Below are 24,572 nucleotides of genomic sequence, written 5' to 3'. Positions count from 1 at the left end.
TTATCTTGTTGGAATAGCATTTCTTGTACTTCTGCAGAATCAGAAGTTTTTGGAAACAGTGGCTTTTTGCCTTGAAGAGTGGCAGGAATAGAGAGAGAGAAAAGAAGAAGAAGCAGAATTGAGTCAGTTTCTACAATCTGAGTTGCCTAGGGACTAGTGCACAGTTTTTAAACTGAAAATAAAATTTGCATGGGCTTTCCCAGTATAAACAAATAAAGGTAAATACTTTGGCCGTTTTTGTTCCATTATTTTTCAGAGTAGAACCCCTATAGAGTGTAAGTTTTGGGGGGCAGGGACTCTTTCTTACTGTGTGTGTACAGTGCCTAGCACTATAGGGCCCAGTTCTCTCTTGGCCTCTCAGCACTGCTATAATAAATATGATTGATTAATTAACCTCATTTTAAAACCTGGTCTTTCCACATGGCCTTTGCATGATAATTGTGCATTGAAAAAGTTCATTTAAAAGACTCAAGTCAGGAGGTTGAGGGTATAAAAAACATCATGAAGCCTTGTTCTTTCATCTATGCCTCATCTGTGTTCTGTGTGCTTCTGATCTGTATGTGCACACAGTATTATGTGTGGATTGTATTGTCTGTGTTGTATTTAGAATGAAAGGTCATTGGAGAAATTCATATTTTTTTCCCTGTACATTGCCAAGCACATTGTTGGAGTTCTACTGAGGGTGGTGGTGGTAATAATAATGTCTCTGCACTCTATGACCAGCAAATTGATTGTTGGTTTTAATAAACAGAATATGCACTCAACATCAAAATTCAAACATTTATTTTCCTGTAAGCAAAAGACAAACTTTGTATATCTGTTACCACCAGTCACAACAAGAAGTGAATTTTCCATGATAGCTTGGAAAACTGTACCACATTAAACGCAGAGAACTTGCCAAATTTCTGTTCCATTTCTAAAACAAGAGCTGTAAAAAACATCAGAAAACTCCATCACAGAAAATTCTATTGTAATGATATTTGAGTCGCAATGAGGTAAACAAAAATATTTACTGATTTAGAAACCCTAGAAGATTCAGATGCATTTAAAACCTGCTGGCATTAAATTAGTCTTTTATGGAGAAGGGATTTATCTTTACCCATTTAAAGTTATTATTAATTATTTGTAATGAGGTAACGCTCAGAGGCCAGGATCCCATTGTGCCAGGCATATGAGTCAGAGATGGCCCCTGCCCCAGAGAGCTTACAGTCTAATATAATTGTGATTATATTATAATTAAATACAATTATGGAATTAAGATTTTAATGTGATTTGGAAACCAGGGATGCTTGCATCCATCTTCCCACCATAAGAAAAATCTCTCGCCTATTTTAGAGGGTATGTTTGTTTCATTGTAAAGTTGAATGCACAAGTGCCATCAAACATTAAGCTCACTGCATACTGTTACCAAAGAAACTTAGTATGCATAATGTCTTTTGGAGACATTGGAGATGCGATTAGTCTTAGACTGGGGTTAACCACTCCAGAGAACAGGATAAAATTCTCCAGATTCCCTGCTGAGAGGACTGAAGTGCAATGTTCCTAGTGGTGTAAAAGGTCTCATTTCTCCCAGAGATTGAAAGTCAGGTCAAGTTGTATGCTTGACTGCAAAGGTGACATCTTCAAATCCCTAGATCATTGGTTGTAGCAGAATAACCCACGTTTTAGGATCATAGATAAGGAATCAGTTAAGTTGTAGCTCAGCCTAAATTTATTTTCTCTCTTAAGGGAATCCATTGCCCTGCCAAGCTTGGAAATGCTGGATTTTTCCACCTTTGCCATGTCTCAGAGGCAAGCAAAAAGGTCCACTGCCTCCCCTCCCCCCGGAGTAGCACCCTCTATAGGTGCATTTGGTGAACTGTATTGTCCCCTGACTGCCCCCTCCTGAGAACCCCCCAACCTAACTGCCCCCCTAGGACCCTACCTGTCCCCTGACTGCCCCGACCCTTATCCACACCACCACCCCATATTCACACCCCCGCCCCCAGACAGACCCCCGGGACTCCCATGCCCTATCCAACCGCTCCCTGTCCCCTGACAGGACCCCCAGAACTCCCGACCCATCCAACCCCCTCTGCTTCCTGCCTGCCTCGACCCCTCTCCACACCCCCAACCCATATCCACACCCCCTCCCCCAGACAGACCCTGGGGACTTCCACGCCCTATCCAACCACTCCCCGCCCCCTGACAGGACCCCCAGAACTCCTGACCCATCCAACACCCCTTACTCCCTGTCCCCTGACTGCCCCCTCCAGAACCCCCCTGCCCCTTCTCCACCTCCTGGCCCCCGTACCGTACTGTGCGGCGCGCTGGGCAGCAGGGGAGGAGGAGGAGGAGGGAGGAGCTCGAGAGCTGCCGGAGGCCGATGTGAACGGCCCAGCAGGTGGTGATCTGAGAAGGGGGGGGGAGAGAGGGGAGGGGAGGAGCTCTAGTGCCCGGCCGGAGGGGGAAGCGGAGGAGGGGCTCTGGCTGCCGGAGCCCCATGCGAGTGGCAGGATCCGTCCGGCTGCCCTGTCAGCCGTGCCCCGCTCTTCATGGGGGGGAAATCCCGGACATTTTTAGACATTTACAAATTCCCCCCGGACGCTATTTTTAACTAAAAAAGCCGGACATGTCCGGGAGAATCCGGACGAATGGTAACCCTAATAGAAGATGTTCCTTTCACAGAACTCTTATTTCCATCCAAGCACTATACATTTAACATCATCCCCATTCTCATTTACTTTGGCACCTTCCTCTCTCACCACACCCCAAACTGACAGAATGTTGATATCAGCTGGAGGCACACAAAGCCATTCTCCTCCCCACCCTCCGATCCAAATGCAAAAAGTTCATAAGGCTAAACAGAAGAATAAACAGGCATGTATTTTCTCATCAAATTATGTGAATGAATGAATCATAAATAAAAAGTATCTTAATGTGGTTACCAAAAATGACAAAGGTAGAAAAAAAATTGAAGTATGAGAAAATCCATTAAAAATAAAATAATTTAAGTGTGGCAGGTCTGTGTTGTGGGGGTTTACCTTGATACCATGTGAAAATTAGCAGCTTCCTTTGAATAACACATGCATTTGTGGCTATGAGATTCTGGTGCAGTCACTTACTGGAGATGGAGAAAGCCCCAGGGGAGATTATCAGAATAATTTTTTAAAATGTTAATATCCTTTCACAAAGGCACTGTGAGCTGTTTAAAAAAATAGAAAGAAAAGTGGTGTTTTTGCATAAATAAAATAATTACCGAAGAAACCATAGACAGTATAAAGAATTTAATTACCAAAATGTTTGTGAATGCCTACATCAAATGGATAAAACGATATTTAGTAAAGAGATGCATTATGTTTTTACAGTCCTTTATAGCTATGCCCCCCAAAAAGTGTGAAGTGAAAAGGGGACATGTGAACCCCCAGAAGAACAGGAATTAAAATATAGCTGAGTGGTTTTATTGAGTACTAAAAACATGGGGTTAAATCTTTGCACATTTTTCCACATACAGAGAATTATCATCTCGGAATAGTTTTTATCCTCTTCTGAACCCAACATTTTCTGTCTTTTTCCTTTAAAGGAAAATTCCACTCTTTTTCTCCAAGCTTCAGAAAGAACTATACTTTTTTTAAAAATAGGGTGGTTTTTTGTTGTTGTTTTGGGGGTTTTTTTAGTTTAGCTGTCTAGTTAAAAAAGGATAGTCTTACTTTATGGCTGCTTACTTGATTGGAGCATTTTCCTACTAACAAGCAGGAAATGAGAAATTAGAATTGAAACATTCTCATTCTGCACTAAATTCAGTTGAGAGACCATTAGTTTTTAACTAATTTTAACCGATTTAAGGTAAGTTTCATTCTCCTAAAGACTTCCAGGTAAATGTAACTTTTGTTTTAAATTAGCAGGTATTTCTTTATTTTATATCCATACCTTGTCCAAGAATTTCAGATGAACATGGGTCACCTTCACACATCCTCCCCTTGTGTGTGTCTGCTCCATCCACATTCCTTACTGCTTCAGTCATCCTTTCTTCTACCCTGCAGCATGACCTCAGCTCTAGTCCCTGGCAGGACCTCACACCAGCCACCTAATTTTCCTCTCCCCTCCCATGTCAAACCCACAGGCTCCACCACCCCACTACCATATGGACAGATGGATGGCCAAATTATGAGCTGTAAACTACTAGGTCTGTCACTTCATATCTGCTCCCAGCTCCTACCAAGCAGCTCTTAATCATCTCATCTCAACCCCCCATTCTCCTGCCAAAGCACTCAGCTACCTCTTCTTCCATTGATCCTGCCAGCAATGACTCTTAGGTTATGTCTACAGTACAAAATTATGTCAACCTAACTTATGTTGGCATACAACCACCAGTTATAAAATCACTTGTGTGTTTGCACACTTGGATCCTTTTGTCGGTTGTGCGTGTCCTCACCAGGAGCACGTGTATCTATTGTATTGTCAATGTGGAGCCACTCCTGAAAGCCAGTAACAGTCAACATAAGCAACGCAGTGTCTACACTGATGCAGCATCGACCTAATTACATTGACTGTGACGCTATGCCACTTGGTTTCCAACTGAGAAACTTCCAACTTGTTTATCAAGCCGTTATTCTCCCAGCACTGTTGTATGGGTCCGAAACTTGGACAACCTATAGACACCACTTGAAAGTCCTTGAGACAAAGGACAGTCAATGCTGCCTTTGTAAGATTCCGAAGATCAAATGGGAAGACAGGCACACCAATATCAGTGTTCTGGAAGAGGCAAAGACCACCAGTATCGAGGCACTGATCATCCGTAAGCAATTCCGCTGGACTGGTCACGTTGTCCAGATGCCAGACCATTGCCTCCCAAAACAGGTCCTGTTCTCTCTGCTGAAAGAAGGGTACCGTAACGTGGGTGCACAACGGAAGCGTTATAAGGACTTGCTGAAAGACAACCTAAAAAAATGTAATATTGACATTGATACTTGGGAGACACTTGCCCAGGATCACTTAAAATGGAGTGAAGTCCTATGTGATGGTCCCCTACATTTTGAACTTGCTCGCCAACATGCCGAAGAGGACAAGAGGCACAGGAGAAAAGAGAGACTGGTCTCCAGTCATGGTCAACAGCCGCCTGCTGAGCCTGAAAATATCTGCCCTCATTGTAATAGAAATTGTGGTTCAAGGATTGGCCTCATTAGCCACCTGAGGACCCATAACTCCCATGGACGAGGATCATACTCGGTAACGAGTGATCGCCCATCATGCCACTTGGGGAGGTGGTGGCATTAAGTCAGCCTAGAGAGGCACTTACATGGGCGGGAGCTCAATTTAAATGAAGACACTTCCACAGCTGGGTTGACACAAGGCAGCTTATGTTGGCGTAACCCTGTAGTTTAGACCAGGCCTGATGCCTCTTATAAGGTTGCTAGCCTTGGGAGGCTGCTGGTCTAGGGCTGGAAATGGGAGTAGAGAAATACTCAGTATACTGCTTTGAGAATGTAGCAGGAATTGGTAGTTCAGTCGCGCTTCGGAGCAGGTGGTAGGCAAGGTTTAGTGCTGAGGTCATGCATCAGAGTGGGAGAAAAAATGGTAAATCGAGTGGTTTGGGTTTGAAGAAGCAGGGACAGAAAAGGGAGATCAAAGAAGCTCAGAACACAGCTAATCTGTGTTTATCCAAAACTCATGGACACTGGCAGTAAATAAATAAATAAAAGTTAAGTAAAAGTACATTTACTTGGCTTTGTTTTAATTATGTATTGAAACTTATCTGATGTTGGTGTTCAGAGATTTTCCCACAATTTCACTGTAGAATGTGTTTCTTTTGGTCCTATTTTCTTTTATTTCTTTCCAACCAACAGAAAAAAGGCAGCTTGTATGTAATAAGTTTAGACACATCTACAGCCACCAAAAAAGTTTTGAAACTTCAAAAGGTATTTTTTCAGCAAGAAATTTAAAATTTAGGTTTTTGGGGGGTATACATGTCAACCTATGCAATATTTGGTGATTTGTTTAATAAATATCCCAGCCAGTAATGCCTTATTCACTGCCTCAGAATATCATAAATTCTTCTTTCAAGGTACCAGAAACATTGCAACTACATCAGTTTAAATTGAATTGAAATTGAATTGAAATCTATGTACAAAAAAATAAGATTTTTCTAAATGGATACAAAAGCAGGACTGTTCATGTTTCAATATGTAGCCTTTCTAGGTAATAAAACCAAGACCCTCTGTTCTCTGTAATAAGTTGGACCTCAAGTCTGCAGTTTTTCTGGGTATCACACTGGAAAAATTGCAGCAACTTAATTTAATAATGGGCAATTTAATTGGAACAGCACCGTCAATACCCTAGCTTCTGTGTTAATTACTTTCAACTGTCCACTCAGTTTCACTTTTCTATGTGCCATGGATTTTTGTATTAAGCTAGTACTGTGTCTTAGAAATCGCCGTAGGGGAAGCAGAGGTTTTGGCAGCTAGGTAGGGAAATTTGAGGTGGTTAGAGGTTGCTCAGATAATCAGTTATGAAATACTTGACAATATTGGTCCAGAACCAGAAAAACAGTTTCACTTGTTCTGAACTTTTCCTGTGAATTGTCCCATGTGCAGCATGTGACTGTTTGCAGTACTGGGGCTTTAAAAGTAATGACTGTTACCCTTTGGGTTTCATAATCAGTGACCTATTAAAATGAAGAAGAAAGTTCTTCCCCTTGGAACTGTTGTTTTGGGCTGTCTACAAACAAACGACACCAGTTCACACTTGTGTATTGGTTTTATATTTATCTACACAATGTGGGGGCTCATAATTTTTTACATGAAAGCTTGGATTCTGGAGCACAGTTCAGCTGCAAGGTTTGGATTTCAGGTCAAATTCTCCAGCTATGAAAAACATGGGGTCCCTGAGGACTTCACCCCGCATGGTGTCCCTATGTTTAGACAGTGAGACTACTCATATGCCTAATATTAAGCATGTGTTTGAGTACTTGGCTGGATTGAGGCCACAGTATTCAGCACCTTGCAGGATTGAACCATAATAAGAAATGTTTGCTCCCAATTTGTAAAAAAGTGTTTGTAAAACCTCTGGTCCTGGGAAATGTGGGGCATTCATTCGTGTATGGCATGGCCTTTTATGTAGTTGGATTTTAATTGTTTAAAATTTTGACTATATATTGAGGGATTCTGTTTCACTGACCAGAATGTTGTTGTATGTGTTCTGAAACCTTAAGGGTATGCTAAGCATATTAAATAATATTTCTAGATTTTTATTTTGAGAATTTCTTCTAACATACTTTATTCAATTCAGAATTCTTTCTTGTAAAAAACGGTTCTGTTCTCTGTAATTCATTAGTACAGTCTTTATTAGATGTGATCTGAGGTTTTATGACCAAAATGTCTCCTAATCCGTATTTTGTTCATGAATGAATTTCTGTGACAGACTCCTAAAAATAGAAAATATTCTCAACAGTATACCTGTCGTGTAAACTTGAAGGCTGACTTTTTTTAATAAGTGCATACAGTAGGGCCAAATTATCCTTTGGATGCAAACAAGCAGTTTCCATTGAAGACAAGGGATGGGAATCATACACCAATATCTGGAGACAATTTCTGGTCCAGAAAACTTGACATTATTGTCTAAAATAATGTGGGGTGCATTAGAATAAGTGCTCAGATACCATGGTGATAGGGTCAATATAAGAACTGGATAAATAGTTATAAAATATATTTATTTGCACTCAAATGCCATCCTTTACCTACCTTTTTGACATTTAAAAAATAAATGGAAGGGGCTTGCCACCTTTAATTATCAGTGGACTCTATATTTAGAGTGTTTGCTGTTCATAAATGCAAGTTATTTATTCATGCATCTTATAGGCAGGGCTGGTAGCATCACTTATTAGAAGGTTGTCCTTCACTTCCCATTATAAGATCTTGTTTTCAGTTTATTATAACGTTGCTAAATGTCAACCATTTGGGCTGAGATTTTCCATGGCAGGTGTCCTTGTTTGTTTAAATACTCCAGCCAGAATGGTTCTGCTGTTTCAAAGTATGAGGCTAAGGAAAAATACATTGTTTTGTCAATGTTAAAAAAATTATTTGAAAAGCTTTGGAGCAGGGACTTCAGATTTGGCGGGGATTTTCCTTTTGCTATCTCCATGAAAATCTGCCTCTATTTGGCCAAGTTATAAGCCTCTGAAATATTGCTGTTCGCACACGCTCAGTAAAAACTTATTAGATTTTAGCAGCTGCATTCTCCAAAGATTCTGTCTGCACTGGGCATGCTCCAGTGCAGGGCTGAGCAGGACTTCCTCTGGAATTAGAGGTCTGGGCTGCTGCAGGCCAGTCCGGGTTCAGGCACCGGAACTCAGTGCACGGAGACTTTCTCATTTGTGCACTAAATGAGGATGAGGAGACTCAGGAAACCTGCGCAACACTTTCAAAAGATGAGCTTAAATTCAAATCATGGATTGAACAGACACACTGGATTTATGGCTTATCACAACAATCTGTAACCCACTAACCTCCTCTTTTTGTCCCATGACTGCAGAGGTGTTAACAGGTCACTCTACCTTGAATGGTCCCTTACAATATGTGCTAACTACTTATGCTGGGTCATTACATATATTGAATCTATTTCCCCATGTTAAGTATCCTCACACCTTCTTGTCAACTGTCTGAAATGGGCCATCTTGATTATCACTGCAAAAGTTTTTTTTCTCCTGCTGATAATACTTCATCTTAATTAATTAGCCTCTTACAGTTGGTATGGCTACTTCCACCTTTTCATGTTCTCTGTATGTATATATATTTCTTACTGTATGTTCCATTCTATGCATCTGACGAAGTGGGCTGTAGCTCACAAAAGCTTATGCTCAAATAAATTTGTTAGTTTCTAAGGTGCCACAAGTACTCCTGTTCTTTTTACTTATGCTAAACAATCTGCATTCCACCTTATATTTAGCTCTGATGCTGGGCGAACCTTTCCCAGAACTGAAGAAGAGCTCTGTGTGGCTTGAAAGCTTGTGGCCTGGTCTACACTACACAGTTAGGTCGACGTAAGCTGCTTTATGTTGACCTAATTATGCCAATGTACGCACTACAGCCTTGTCCCGCCGATGTAAGTGCCCTACTGCAGTGACATAACTCCACCTCCACGAGAGGCGTAGGGCTTATGTCGGTGTAGTTAGGGCGGAGCAGGCTCTGTGTAGACACCGCATTACTTATATCAGCTGTTGGCTGTCTTGTCCATTTCAGGGCTTCATGCTGAAGCAGTGAAATTGGCAAGAAAGCCGGGCAGCTAGAACCTGGCTGCCCCCAGCTCCCTGCTCAGAGAGGCAAGAAGCCTGAGCGGATATCCCTCTCTTGCCCCTGGCGGGGAACGGGGAGGTAAGAAGCCCGGGCAGCTGGCCGATACTGCTGGCTGAGAGGGGATGTGCAGCACTGGCAGAAGGAGAGTAGTGTGGACATCAGCCACTGCAGTAATGGCTGCACGTCGACCTAACTTATGTCGACTTAAGTCTGTAGTGTAGACATGCCTTGTGTCGCTCACCAATGGAAGCTGGTCCAATGAAAGATATTATCTCACCCACCTTGTGTCTCTGAAATCCTAGAGGTCCATGAGGGTGACCGCGGACTTTCTAAGGGTTCTGTGTGCCTTGACAGACAGCAGTTAAATGTAATTTGTATAACCAGCAGTGCAGTACTTCAGAGCCTGTGCCACGTACCACATGGTGAGTTCTTCCCTAGCTGATGCCTTGTTTAACAAAACACACACGACAAAGCACGTTTTAATTATAAGGTAGGTCAAATTTGGAGCCAAACAGATTGGTAGTGTCCCTTTGCTGAAAGTGAAACTAGATTTGCCAATGATGTGCTTTTAAAAACAGTCTGGTCTTGTCTCTTTTCAGTGACTACATAGAAATCACCTGTGGTTGAATTTACAAAATAACTTTCAGTGCATTAATATATTTCACAATATATCTGTATTGCAGGAGAAGATGGAGTGGACTGGTCCATCAGTGATAAAGACCAAGAGGTAATATAGCCTAATAAATTATTCCAAATATTGTAGGTTGTTTTTAAAAGATGGGGCATAACCTTATGAATGAAACCCCTTATTATAGACCCACTGATCCCTCGTGAACAATATACTTGGAAAACATTCTTATATATCATGTATTTCTGTGTTTCTCTCTTTCTCTCTCCATTCTTTGTTGGTAAGACTAGTTTACATGAAAAGAGGATATTTGCTTTTTAAGAGTTCATCTACCCCAGCTCCTTATTTTCAATTTGAAGTAATAATTCTTTCTTGACATCATAATCATTTCCCACCGCTTCCAACCGTGATGTCAGAAACAGAGCATTAAGATATCAGATGTGGAATAGGCAGAAAGAAGAGAGGAATTCTTAAAAAATAAAAAATTCTTTTATTCACACAGGTGTCCCTATATAAACAGAAAATAAAAAAATAGAGTAAAGGTGTGAGCAGAATTATTAATTTTTCTTAAAGATATCCATGAGACATCAGCAGCTTTCTGAAGCAGAACCAGACTCTTCAGCCTCTAGCTGCACTTGCTTATGATGCGTTTATCATTTGGTGGGACTTCTTGTCTTGCCCTACTCACATACCCCTCCTTTTGGAGGGTCTGGAAGAAAGTTAATCCTAATAGCCCCAGACTATCTAAGAGGAGCACGGTACTCAGACCTCTTGAGGGTCCCTCTTTCTCTGTCTCACAACCAGCTCCAGTAAGGTCCAATAATGCTTCCATATTAGGGTTACCAACACTCCATGGTTGTCCTGGAGTCTCCAGGAATTAAAGATTAATTTTTAATTAAAGATTATGTCATGTGATGACACCTCTAGGAATAAGTCCAACCAAAATTGGCAGCCCTATTCCATATGCAGGGGCCCTCAATCTTTCAGCTTGGCTTGTGACAGCTGCATCTGTCCTAGTTCTAGGCCCAACATCCTGTCTGTTTTTTAAAAAACCCTGATGTTTACTGGTACTAAATAAATCTTCAGGAGCAAGAGAGAGAATTATCAGCTTCCTCTGCTTCCGTGGAGATAACATGTGAGGTCACAGTTGTGTGTTTTGCAGGTTCACTGTAATGTGTCATGGTGCAAAATGCCGGTTTAATAGCTCTCCCTACAGCATTATATTTCTTCTAAGGAATGTGTCTACCCTTGTTGAATGGTGACTTGTATTTGTAATTAATGTTAGCTACATGTGCAATTTGGGGGGAACTACAGTTCATCCTGGAGATTTTCGGAAGAAGACAAACCTTTCTAATTATTCTTTCGTTGTAGTCTGAAAAAAAGACAAAAATGTCTGCCAGTGATTTAGCAGCCAGTCATTTAGACGCATGTAGGGCAAAGTTTAAGAGAACAGAACTATCCACTTCAGCGCTAAATGGTTGACAAATGTACAAGTACAATATTAGATTTCAAACTGAACGTACCAGCACTGACAGCTACAAAAATACAATTCAGCAAAGCACTAAACCACAAAAGCCCAAATAATAGATGCATCTTTTTTTCTTGTTTTCCTAGGCACAGATTGGTAATTATGCACCCCTGAGACGCACCAGCAGATACTATGCAACAGACAAAAATGTTACTTGTAGAAATTGTGATAAACGGGGTCATTTGTCCAAAAACTGTCCGACTCCAAAGGTAAATGCAATATTTTAATTTATTTTAGAGGCAGCCAGTTCTGTGGTTACTAGTTAACACGCTTTTGGGTTGGCCTAGAGCTGGCCCACCATGCTGTGAAGTTTATAAACATCCCTTTATGGTCCAGATTGGAAGATAATTGATTAGGACTGAGTGATTAGCCAGTTCACAAGGGGATCCAGCTCATCAGTTGGGGACTGTTGCATGGGAGCAGGATGGGAGAGAAGCGGGGCTGGGAGGAGAGGCAAAGAAGCTTAGGAGCTGAGAGAGATGAAACCTCTCTCCCCCACCTCGACTCAGTGCCTAGGCGGTACAGTGACACACGGGAAAAGCCTTGTGGTGGGGCGACGTAAGACACTCTTAAATAAAGTGCAGTGTGGTGAATTTACGAATGCGAGTGTGAGGACTGCTTGCAAACAGACATCCAGGGTGAGGGAGCCCGCTCTGAGCCACCCTATTTCAAGAGTTTGTCATTTGGCTTAAAAGTTTGTTCCAGGTTGAAATTTGACAATAAAGTCTCTTGGACAAGACTAATTTAATTTACAAAGTTAAAAAAGGCTTTAGTTGGTGTTACGATTTTTTTTGGTATGAAGTTAAAATCTCTCCCAATTACAAATGAATACAGAGAAAATAAAGGTAAGTACAATGTAAGGACATATTGTTGAGATCCTAAAAGAATATTTTACATTTTTTAACTGTTTTATATTATACGGACTCTCAGAGAAAAAGAACTAAAGTAAAGAGAAACAATTTTTAGGAAGGAACAGCATCTAGACTTAGTACCTATTGCCCTGGCAAAGAATTGTTTTAAAGATTATTTACCTCCCTTTGCCATCATAGAAAATATGAAATTAAATGTGACCTCAAACAGCTCAAATTTCAACAAAACAAACAGGGAAAGTTTTTACCTAAAATATTCATCTTCAGTTTTTTTTTTAAAAACACGTACTATGTAAAATATTATGTGGAAATGGCTGCAGTCTCTATTGAGCATGACTTAACCACTCCCAACAGAAAAGACTGTAAAAGCTCTGAGAATTTTGCAAAGCCTACACCTTCTGAGACTGCTTCCTATTCCAAATCTATGGACGTGTCTATGTAAAACCAGTTTCTCAGTGACTATCAGTCATTCCCATCCAGTGGCCATTTGAGCCTCAAATAACACACTCAGTCATTAGGGAAATTGGCTTAAAATGGACACCACTTCAGAACAGGCTTTCAATAGTTTGATTTTATAACTCCATAAATGCACTAGTACGCATACACGGGAATCTCAAAAGTATGAACATTCACTTTTATGGCATAGATCAGTGGTTCCCAAACTTGTTCTGCCGCTTGTGCAGGGAAAGCCCCTGGCGGGCCGGGCCGGTTTGTGTACCTGCCGCGTCCGCAGGTTCGGCCGATCGCGGCTCCCAGTGGCTGCGGTTCGCTGCTCCAGGCCAATGGGAGCTGCTGGAAGCGGCGGCTAGTACATCCCTCGGCCCGCACCGCTTCCAGCAGCCCCCATTGGCCTGGGGCAGTGAACCGCGGCCATTGAGAGCTGCGATCGGCCGAACCTGCGGACGCGGCAGGTACACAAACCGGCCCGGCCCACCAGGGGCTTTCCCTGCACAAGCGGCGGAACAAGTTTGGGAACCACTGGCATAGATAAAGAGGCAAATCGTTAGAGTCCATTGTGTTACATATCACAGCATGCCACTAAGAGAGACAGCTTTTTCATTTTTTAAAACAGTATTTTAAAAAAGGAAATATAAACCAACTTGATTTTACACATCTTTCACATCTTACATGCATTTTACACATCTTTCATACAAGTTGTATCCAAAATTTGAGCACACAGTGTTCAGGTATGAAAAGTTTGTCTCAAATCAAAATGTTCCTTTCCTCTTAGCATGATTGTTGTTGTTTCGTTGAAAGTAGTACAAGTGTATGCAGTAATTCATGAAACTTGAGAAGAAACAAGGACCAGGAAGTACTGTATATGGAATTACGTTCGCTTGTATTTCTCTTGTTTAAGAAGTAAGAAATCTTGAAGAAACACTATAATCTTACTGTCCCAGCTGAGAATACATAATTATGAACATTATGATTTGTGGGGGGTTGCGCTCATTTTGGTTTGTGTTTCACCAGTCATTATTTTTTAAATACTTTAAACAGTTGAAATGTTTTCACCTAAGATCCTTCTTTCTCTATTTCTCCATAGAAAATTCCCCCTTGTTGCCTGTGTGCAGAGAGAGATCACCTACAAAATACCTGCCCAGCACGGTTTTGTTTCAACTGCTGTTTGCCTGGACACTGTTCTAGGGAGTGCCTTGAGAGAGCTTATTGGCATAAACATTGTAACCGCTGTGATATGAAAGGCCATTATGCTGATGTGAGTAGAACGTTTAGCAATCGTTAGCCCATGTCCACCTTTGTCAATAAATGTTATGCGGGGTAAAACTTGATGTTCTAACCATCTGTTTTTAACCTTCTATTATACAGTGGGCGCACATTTATACATATATAAAAATATATTTGAGTATCTGTCTATATAATATCATAGTTTCCATGAGGAATGAGGCCAGAATTTAGCAAAATGTGGCATTGTAAGCCCTGCTGTTTGCTGTGATGCAGTTCTATGTTCCAGTTTAGTTTGTACATCAATTACTTGCTCACATAAATGTTTTTCTTCCTAAATCTGTGCAGCAAGTGTGGTGAGAAATGCCCAGGGAAGCATCATTTAGCCCCGTGGAAGGTGTATAAAGATACTGTATGTGATTCTTTCACACTTTGGATATAAAGATTTGAAAGTTGAACAAGTGGAGCACAGATGGTTTTGTTGAGTTTTGATTTCATTTTTAGAAAATAATTTTCAAAAAAGATATAAAAATGCAATAAGCAAGACATTTCAATTTAAGTCATAACAGGCATCAAGACAGAGCAATGCAAATATACGTTCAATTGGTGTGGGAGTGGGTGGGCGTGTATAGATGTATAGTATTTAATGCTCAATATATAATGACAGTTCTCCAGACTTTTGTTCCATAGGCTGGGAGGAATTTGGGGGTACAGGAGAATCAGCACTTTCCCCTGATTAAGGAATGAGTGTCTTGCACAATTCACTAGTGTCCATGCTGAGAGAGGTAGTGAGGGGCTCTCACTGGAATTTCATCCAATTGTACTCAACCAGAAGACTGGGGAAAATGCATGGGTCCTCATCAGTGATGATGGCTTAAAATGAGGGGACATCAGATGTCCCAAGTGCTCCAGCAAAGATGTAGAGGACAGCTTCTACCCACCAAAAGCCAGTAAATAGCCGTGTGTTATTCTGATACTACTCCCTATTCCTATGTTGTTATAAAAGCATCAGTAGAAACTTAAGTTAGTCTATATCTTGGTTTGGTATGTACATTACCTTATGCATTTCATATGACAAGTATACCTGAGCCGGGTAATAGGACATAATACAGTTTTTTCCCACGTAAATATTATCTAAATGTTATCTCTCAGTAAAATAGTAATGTTAAAGGAAGATGTTTAGAAACAGTTTATTTGAATTACTCAGCTTACACTCTGCGTGCTTTTCAGTTGTGGATATACATTCAGTTCTTGTGTGCAGGTTTGGATTTCTGCCACAGTCACCTGTAAACTTTTATATGAACCGTGAAAGAGGGAAGATGGTGACAAATGAGGTGAATTATGTGCTTCTCCCCAGACAAGCATACTGTATATGGTGTGGAAGAAAAATTATAAAGAGACTGAACAGTTCTTCTGTCTTGTATCGTTCAAATGTCAAAAGACCAGTACAGTATAAGGAGAGAAATATTTCTGGTCTGAAATCTATTGATATCTTTATCTTAATCCTTACAGTATATTAGTAAGAGCTACATTAAATCCATCTTTCAGTGTCCGTCATTTTCACCAATGTCATTCAGAATTGCACTGTTGCTACGTACAAGATCAGCACTACTCATACCAGTTGGGGTGTACAGTCTGATCAGCATTGCCAATCAACCCCTTCCTTCTATCTTAACAAAGAGAAGGTTAAGGAGTGACTTGATTACAGTCTATAAGTACCTACATCAGGAATATTTAATAATATTTAATAATGGGCTCTTCAGTCTAACAGAGAAAGGTATAGCATGATCCAATGGTTTGAAGTAAAACAAGACAAATTCAGACTGAAAATAAGGCATACATTTTTGACAGTAATTAACCATTGGAACAACTTACCAAGGGTTCTGGTGGATTCTCTATAACTGACCATTTTTAAATCAAGATGGGATGTTTTTCTAAAAGATCTGCTCTGGGAATTATTTGGGGAAGTTCTCTGGCCTGTGTTATACAGGAGGTCAGACAACGGTTCTTTTAAGCCTTGGATCGATGAATATGCATTATTCCCTGTTGCCTCCATGTCTTAAGATAGAGAGAGAAAAGGTACTTAGAACTAATATTGAACTCCATACCTCACCTCATAAAACATAATTTCTGAAATCTTAACCACCCTTTGTCTGTAACCAAAGTATCTCAAGCCATTCCCCTTTGACCTTCCAGATCTCTCTTGTCAAATGAGCATATGAAAATGCCCCCCTTCTTCAACATAGTCACAGTCCAGGTAAAGAGATTCTTGTAAAAGATGTACTGTTCATTTTATCACCCTACCAGGCATTTGTCAGCATCAGGCTCCAGGTCAGGCAGCAAAGCAGTGGAGTTTTTTCCACATATTTTGTTGATTGGGAAAAAAACACTCAATAAAAACATATACACTGTGGTATTTTGTGCAAATTTTTGAGGATATACAACCTTAAATAAAAGTGTATTTGTGGGATCAATAATTAGTTTGCATTTTTTTAATAAGTGAAAGCAGTCAGTGTGGATATATTAGCAGGTAAATCATTATCCCACATTAAGTATCAAGGGTAAAAGAAGTGAATAAGTTTGTGGGAGCACATCGGGAGATGCAAACTGCTAGACAGAGCAATTCAAAAGTTATAAAAATACCGAGGATTCATTCAAGAATGTCGGGCAAAGGCACATTTTCTGTACAGGCAACTAGCGGCCAGGTGAAACCACTGACCATTATATTACAGACCTGTGTAATAAAGCAAAGTCATGTGAATTTGGACACTTAACAGGTGAACTGTTTGGAGACCAATTTATTAGTGGTATAAAGGGTCAAAGCAGATAGTTGCAAGAAAAGGACTTGATCTTTCAAAGAATAGAGGATATTTGCAAGTTTATTGAAAATTGTCCTTCTGAAGTGAAAGTGTTAGCAAACCGGGGGAGGGGTCATTTAATTAGACCTATAACCCAAGACACACAGACAGTATACAAGTCTAAACAAATGGCAGAGACTAGACTTGTTTGCAAATAAAGGTCAAGACAACCACACCATGATGCAAAAGTATACAGCCTAAGGAGTGCAGTGTCATGCATGCAATGAAAGCGACCATTTTGCAAGAGTGTGTATCTCTCAGCCCTAATCACAAAGACATACAAAAGCGGAATGTACTTAAGAATGTACCACTAGAAGACTAAGTTCTTCTTCGAGTGCTTGCTCATATCGATTCCAATTAGGTGTGCGCGCGCCACGTGCACGATCGTCGGAGAAATTTTCTACCCTAGCAACACCCGGTGGGTCGGCTGTGGAGCTCCCTGGAGTGGCGCCTTCATGGCGCTGGATATATACCCCAGCCGACCCAGCGCCCCCTCAGTTCCTTCTTACCGCCCCTGATGGTCGTTGGAACTGTGGAGCGCGGCATAGCTGTTCTCCACTCTCCCTAGCTTAACCTGTTAGTTCTTATAGATAGTTGTAGTTATATTCTTTAGATTAGTCATTGTTGTTAATAGTTGTAAATAGTTAGCGGGGGTTAAGGGGGCTATTTCTCCCCCCTTTTCCCCCGGCGCATAGCCGGGCTCATGCCCAAGGCTCCTGGCTTTAAGCCGTGCGCGTCCTGTGCTAAACCTATGCCAACGGGAGACCCTCATGACTCGTGTCTGAAGTGCTTAGGAGAGTCTCAACCAGACAGATAAGTGCAAAATCTGTAAGGCTTTCAGACCCAGGACCAAAAAGGAGCGGGACTTTAGACTCAAGCAGCTCCTCATGGAGGCGGCACTTAGCCCAGATCCTCCCTTGGCGCGCCAAGTTCCGGCACTGAGCGTCTCGGTGCGCAGCGCCCCTGCGGCACCTACCGGTACTGCACCGCGAGCAGACGCGGATAAGGCCTCACGGCACCATCCTCCCTCGGCACCGCGTCCGCCACAAGCGCCTCGGCGCCGTTCCCTGTCTCCGGGACATAAGAGACCCCGCAAGACACAGGAGGCCGCTGTCCTACAGGCACCAGCTCCCCCGGCACCGGTGGTAGAGCCGCGTCCGCCTCTAGAGCGTCAGAAGGCGCAGGTACCTTCAACACCGTTGACTTCGGCACCAGGGGTAGGGCCGTTGAGTCCGGTGTGGACTGGCTCACCGCCCCGTTCGGTGGTGGAGCCCTGTCTCCCGTCTACTCCGGAGACCTTTGCGACGGCGAAAGACCTCATCGCCCTCAGGGAGCCAGCGCCATCTCAGTCCGCGGCACCGCCTGCTCTTTGGACCGTGCAATCCAGGGGCAAGCCTGCCCTGGTACACCTGCCGTCTCCAAGCGTGGACTCGCGGCACCGCTCTAGGTCTCGGAGCAGGTCCCGACGCCGCTCGCAGTCCCGGCGCCGACCTTCACCCCAACACCAGTCGTACTCGTGGCCTAGGTCGTCTTCACGGCACCGATCTACGTCTCGGCACCGTCAGGACCATCGGTACCGATCGGAGTCTAGACGTAGTTCTCGGCACCGGTACGAGCGCCGCTCCAGTTCGAGGGGCCGCTCCCGGCACCACGTCTACCGGCGGTCTTCTTCATCTCTGTCCAGATCTGGATCTCGGCACCGACATGGCCAGCGGCACCGCTCTCGATCACGGTACTGCTCACCGGCACCGCGCAGGGACCGCTCGCCTATGGACCGGCACCGATCGGCACCGTACCGGACCGAGCCGATGCAGCCGCGTTCGGCACCGCCCTGGCCCTCGAGATCAGCGTCTCGCTCATCCGACGGGGCTTCCAGATCAGCATACCCTGCTCAGGGTCAGGCTGCCGCTGACCTGGGTCACTGGCAGGAGGGGGCAGAGGACCCTCCGCAGGACCCTACGCATTGGTCTTTCTGGACCCCGTGGGCGTATCATCAGGCGCAAGGGGCTCCACCATCGGCCTCTCGCTCGGCACAATTTGAGTCCCGGAGGCCACCATCTCCCGTCCTCCCCCAGGGGGCATGGAGGCTCCCGTGCCTACACCACCTCAGGCCCCAGACCCCGGGGCAGGAGATCCTCCGCATCAGGGACCCTTAGAACCGGACCCTCATTTGGATCCCTTGCCCCCGGAGGCATCCTCCTCATCTTCCCCGGATGAGGCGGTGGCGGGCACAACAGCCTCAGGCCCGCCCCCAATAGATCTTCGTGCCCACCAAGACCTATTACATAGGGTGGCACGTAACATGGACCTCCAGGCGGAGGAGATAGAGGTGCAGGATCCGGTGGTGAGCATCCTGTCGGCTGATACCCCAGCCCAGGTAGCGTTACCACTGATTCGTACGATTCAGGCTAATGCCAATACCATATGGCAAACCCCTGCCTCCATTCCACCCACTGCCAGAGGGGTAGAGAGAAAGTACTTCGTCCCCTCCAAGGACTACGAATACTTATACACGCACCCTCCACCGTGTTCACTAGTCGTGTCCTCGGTGAACGCAAGGGAGCGTCATGGCCAGCAGGCAGCAGCGCCCAAATCGAAGGACGCTAAACGCTTCGATTTGTTCGGGCGTAAAGTGTACTCGGCAGGGGGGCTGCAACTCAGAGCCGCGAACCAACAGGCGCTCTTGAGCCGCTACAGTTACAACTCATGGAACTCCATGGGTAAATTCAAAGAGTTGGTTCCCCAGGACTCAAGAGAGGAGTTCGGGGCCTTAGTGGAGGAAGGTAAGAAGGTGGCTAGGACCTCCTTACAAGCCTCCCTGGACATAGCGGACTCCGCCGCCAGGACACTAGCATCGGGCATAGCCATGCGACGCGTCTCCTGGCTCCAGGTTTCGGGCTTACCGCCAAAACTGCAGCAGACCCTGCAGGATCTACCGTTCGAGGGCCAGGGATTGTTCTCGGACAAGACGGACTCTCGATTGCAGAGCCTCAAGGACTTGAGAACCATCATGCACTCCCTGGGGATGCATGTCCCAGGGCCCCAGCGCAGGCCCTTTAGGCCCCAGCCGCTAAGGTTCTACCCTCCCCCGCCTCGTCCAAGACAGGACTTTGCCAGAAGGCGGGGACGAGGTAGTAGACGGAGGTCGACTGGCCCTCAACCCGGTCAGAACCAGGGCCCTCCTAGGCCACCTTCAGGTCCTAGACAAAACTTTTGAAGGTGCGCCCGAGGACAGCGCGCCAGCCACTACCCAGGATCCATTTCCCTCCTTTCGGGATCGCCTCTCTCGTTTCCACCGTGCTTGGTCCCTTATAACCTCGGACCGTTGGGTCCTTCACACGGTGGAGAGGGGATACGCTCTCCAGTTTTCTTCGTTTCCCCTCTCCCATCCCCCCTCCCCGTCCCTCTTCAGGGACTCTTCTCACGAGCATCTCCTTACACAGGAGGTTTTTGGCCTCCGCTCCATGGGGGCCATAGAGGAGGTTCCCCCAGAGTTAAGGGGCAGGGGGTTCTACTCCCACTACTTCCTGATCCCCAAAGCAAAAGGGGGTCTGCGTCCCATTTTAGACTTACGCGGACTCAACAAATTCATAGTAAAGTTGAAGGTCCACATGGTCTCCTTGGGGACCATCATCCCTTCCCTGGATCCTGGAGACTGGTTCGCCGCCCTCGACATGAAGGAAGCATATTTTCATATAGCAATCTACCCCCTGCACAGGCGCTTCCTTCGATTTGTAGTAAACAATGTGCACTACCAATTTGCCGTCCTTCCCTTCGGCTTGTCCGCGGCTCCGAGAGTGTTCACCAAAAGTATGGCTGTCGTGGCAGCATACCTTCGTCGACAAAGGATACAGGTGTTCCTGTATCTAGACGACTGGCTGGTGCGCAGCCACACCGGGGAGCAAGTTCAAGCTCACGTCCAGATAATACTGCAGACATTCCACGAGTTAGGCATTCTACTCAACAAAGAAAAGTCCACTCTGGAGCCAACCCAGAGAATAGAGTTTATCGGGGCAGTCTTAGACTCCAGACTTGCCCGAGCTCTTCTGCCAGACACTCGGTTTCACACCATCACAAGCATCATCCGAGGGCTCCAGGTCTTCCCAATTACCACAATAAGGACGTGCCTCGGCATTCCTTGGACGTACGCAGGGCCCTGGCTTTCTATATTGAGCGTACGAAGCCGTTTAGGAAGATGACACAACTCTTCGTTGCAGTGGCCGACCGGATGAAAGGCTCACCGGTCTCCTCCCAACGTCTCTCCTCTTGGATCATGTCCTGCATTCGTGCTTGCTACGACCTGGCCGGTGCCCCGACGCCGCGCCTCACCGCCCACTCCACGAGGGCCCAAGCCTCCTCGACTGCCTTCCTGGCTCGAGTCCCAATCCAGGACATTTGTAGAGCTGCGGTTTGGTCATCGGTCCACACCTTCGCCGCTCACTATGCGCTGGTACAGCAGTCCAGAGACGATGCTGCATTCGGATCAGCGGTTCTGCACTCAGCGATGTCTCACTCCGACCCCACCGCCTAGGTAAGGCTTGGTAGTCACCTAATTGGAATCGATATGAGCAAGCACTCGAAGAAGAAAAAACGGTTACTCACCTTTGTAACTGTTGTTCTTCGAGATGTGTTGCTCATATCCATTCCAAACCCGCCCCCTTCCCCACTGTCGGAGTAGCCGGCAAGAAGGAACTGAGGGGGCGCTGGGTCGGCTGGGGTATATATCCAGCGCCATGAAGGCGCCACTCCAGGGGGCTCCACAGCCGACCCACCGGGTGTTGCTAGGGTAGAAAATTTCTCCGACAATCGTGCACGCGGCGCGCGCACACCTAATTGGAATGGATATGAGCAACACATCTCGAAGAACAACAGTTACAAAGGTGAGTAACCGTTTTTTCTGGTGGTAATATAGAAACAGAGTTATGTATTGGGTCTCTAAATATATATTCTACAACAAAACAGTTTGTCTCAATGGAAAGAGTGAATAAAAAGTTAATTTGAGTTAAAAATTAACTCAGTGCAACATAATCACATCATGCACATACAAAAATATTAGTGACTGTGTAACCCACACACCTCCTGGGTATGGTGTTCTGTCCCATCTAGTGACACCGAGACCACTTAGAAAGAGAGAGAAAATGAATTTGCTCTACAGCTTTAGCTAACAGCCAGTTGGCTAGGGGAAAATACATTGTTTTGCCCATGTTAAAAAAATTCTGGTGATCTTTTCTTTGAGACACTCTAGCATCACCATACTTTCTCAACAAGTAATATTTTAGGGACTCTGTGTAACATAGGCACAACAATGAATGTAGGGCGTATGCACAGGCCGCCAAATAATCCAACTAAAATTTACTCCTTTGCTCTTTTATTCTATAATCGTTGTAGACACAACCAGCTTGAGCTGGAATGTTGCTACTGATCTCAACAGTGCTTTCTCTGATGGAATTGTAATATTTGGGTTGCACAGGGTATAAATGTCTGTACGCATGGTTTCACTCAACCTTGCCATGCAAAATCTCACAGTAACAAAGTGATGAAATAGATTTTAAAGTCTTCATTGGTGGTTGGGGAACAATTTACACAGAGTTCAAAATGTGAGAGTTTTTTCCTGCACATATTTTGTTTATCTAAACAACTATTCTAATTTGATTCAGGCGCCTTACTCTTTACAATTTAAAAGGACCTTACAGAGAGTGAAAATAACTGGATAGGGGAAATGAGCTGATACAGTCACTATCCTGAAACACTGTCCTGTAATTTAGCATAAAGTTGTATGGTTGCCCAGTTAATGTGGTATACCACAATATATGTTCGATATAGAGAACTATGATTAAATAAGGCTGCTGTGATGCAAACCAGCAACATGTAGAAAAGCATAAATCATGCTGATCTCGGATGGGTAGTAGATGAGCTTCAGGTAAGAACTCCAGGTTATAGCTGCTTGGGGCGTGAGGCTATCTTTGATTTCAGGAGGAGTCATGCATACACATCTGAAGACAGGATTTGGCTCCAGGTTTGACGGTACTTATTTTTCTCAGTTAGCACACCAACCTTTTATCATTATTTACGTCCAAAGTTCAGTACACAACTCCCCCCTCTTTTTCTTTAATGGATAGTTTAGACATTTGTTTAAAATAAATAGTGTCTTTTCTGCCCTTGATACATATGCCCAAAAGTCATGTTACTGCTAATGGGAGTTTGTATGTACCTTGTGTACAGTGTTGTAGTTCTATGGTAAATGGCTAATAATATTGGCTCCGTTCCCAAATATCATAAATTTGTACTGGTATATACAGCTATGGGTACTAAACAGGAGTAGTTAAAATCTTTATGAAAGGTAGCTACTGAGTTGAAGATTCAGGTATATTTTAATTAAACTCATTTTGAGAGTTCAAAATAGCCACAAACGGGGAAACATTTTTTTTAATCTCATACGTTATAACACTAGACATAATTGTTTTTGAAATGTTCCTTCCTGGATGAAAGATTTTGTCAGTTTTTACTCTAGAATGAATTGTTATGGCAAAAGTATAATTCCTCTGAAACAAAGAACGTTATCTCTTATGTCATAAATGTATCGCTATAACATATTTAATGATCAGATATGTTCTAAAATATTCTGATGCACACTATGAAAGCTTGGGGCAGAATAAAATAGGTTGGTAAAATAATCAAAATTGAAACTAATCTGATATGAATGTAGAAGTAGAGCAGTGGGATAGACCTACAAGATCACAACCAGAGGGCGATACACAATGATGATACACTTAAGATGTGGTTGGTTATGACAGTGGAGAAGAGTGCTTGTGAAGGAGCTAAATAATATAGATTCATCGATTATAGGGCCAAAAGGGGACCTCTGTGATCGTCTAGTCTGACCTCCTGCATAACACAGGCCATAAGACTTCCCTGAATTAATTCCCATTTGAACTAGAGCATATCTTTTAGGAAAGCATCTAGTCTTGATGTGTGCAGAAAGAGGTGAGTGATACAGTAATGACACGTAGAGGTAGTAGAGAGTGAGACAAGATATGGAAGTAAGGAAAGATAAGAAATAAGAGACTCTTCTGTATTATTCTGAGAGGTGCAATATAAGGTGTAGAAAAGAATCAGATGAGAATGAAGAGAATGTGGATGATTGAGGGAGAGAAACAAAATTAGGTCTGTTCAAAAAAATCTGTCTTACACCTACATTTCCAATATTTCAGAATGAAAACATACATGAAACTTAAAAACTTATTTTTCAGTTTTCCATCAAGTTACCTGTTCACAGCTAGTACAGATAGTACTTCAGCACATGTTCATTATTCTAACAGTAGAATTGTGGAAGAACAAGAAAATTCCTCAAAATGGGTAGGAAAATATCTTTTAGGGACCATTTAGGTCAGAGCATTTCAGAGCTACAGTCAATCATACTACAATTTAAAAAATACACTGTACCATTCTTATAATGTAGCTGGACAGCCATTCTGAAACTTCAGAGTTTAGATTTTGACATACTTTAGACCACTTCTCTACTAGTTAAACTTTTCCACACTAAAGAAGATTTTCGTTTCTTGAGTAACACAATGTGCCATTGCTACTAACAATTCCTTTTGAAAGGCAGCGTGATCGGGTATTCCTAGCACCCTCATATCTACCACCATCCCCAGTTGGTAGCTTTCTTTGAGAGGGATTATAGGGCTTTTGCCCTAGTCCCTTTCTTTATCCTAAGAACTTACAAAATGGTGTAACCAT

At 43.5% G+C, this 24,572-nt stretch overlaps 1 protein-coding gene across 1 annotated transcript in view; it reads left to right on the top strand.

Moving 5' to 3' along the window:
• The first annotated feature begins 4,539 nt into the window (after positions 1 to 4,539).
• The window catches only part of LOC112111171 (zinc finger CCHC domain-containing protein 7-like), a 60,014-nt gene continuing 39,981 nt past the window's right edge, over positions 4,540 to 24,572 (top strand). Inside the window, exons 1-4 of the mRNA XM_029914339.1 lie at positions 4,540 to 4,777; positions 9,953 to 9,996; positions 11,512 to 11,634; positions 13,838 to 14,008. Coding sequence (XP_029770199.1) covers positions 4,540 to 4,777; positions 9,953 to 9,996; positions 11,512 to 11,634; positions 13,838 to 14,008 — 576 coding nt within the window. The remainder of the gene's footprint in view (positions 4,778 to 9,952; positions 9,997 to 11,511; positions 11,635 to 13,837; positions 14,009 to 24,572) is intronic.

The sequence above is a fragment of the Terrapene carolina genome, unplaced genomic scaffold (genome assembly GCF_002925995.2).
Source record: "Terrapene carolina triunguis isolate 2854851 unplaced genomic scaffold, T_m_triunguis-2.0 Scaffold35098, whole genome shotgun sequence".
Lineage (NCBI taxonomy): Eukaryota > Metazoa > Chordata > Testudines > Emydidae > Terrapene > Terrapene triunguis.
Note: the sequence above shows the minus strand (reverse complement) of the source record. Positions and strands in the feature narration are given on the sequence as shown.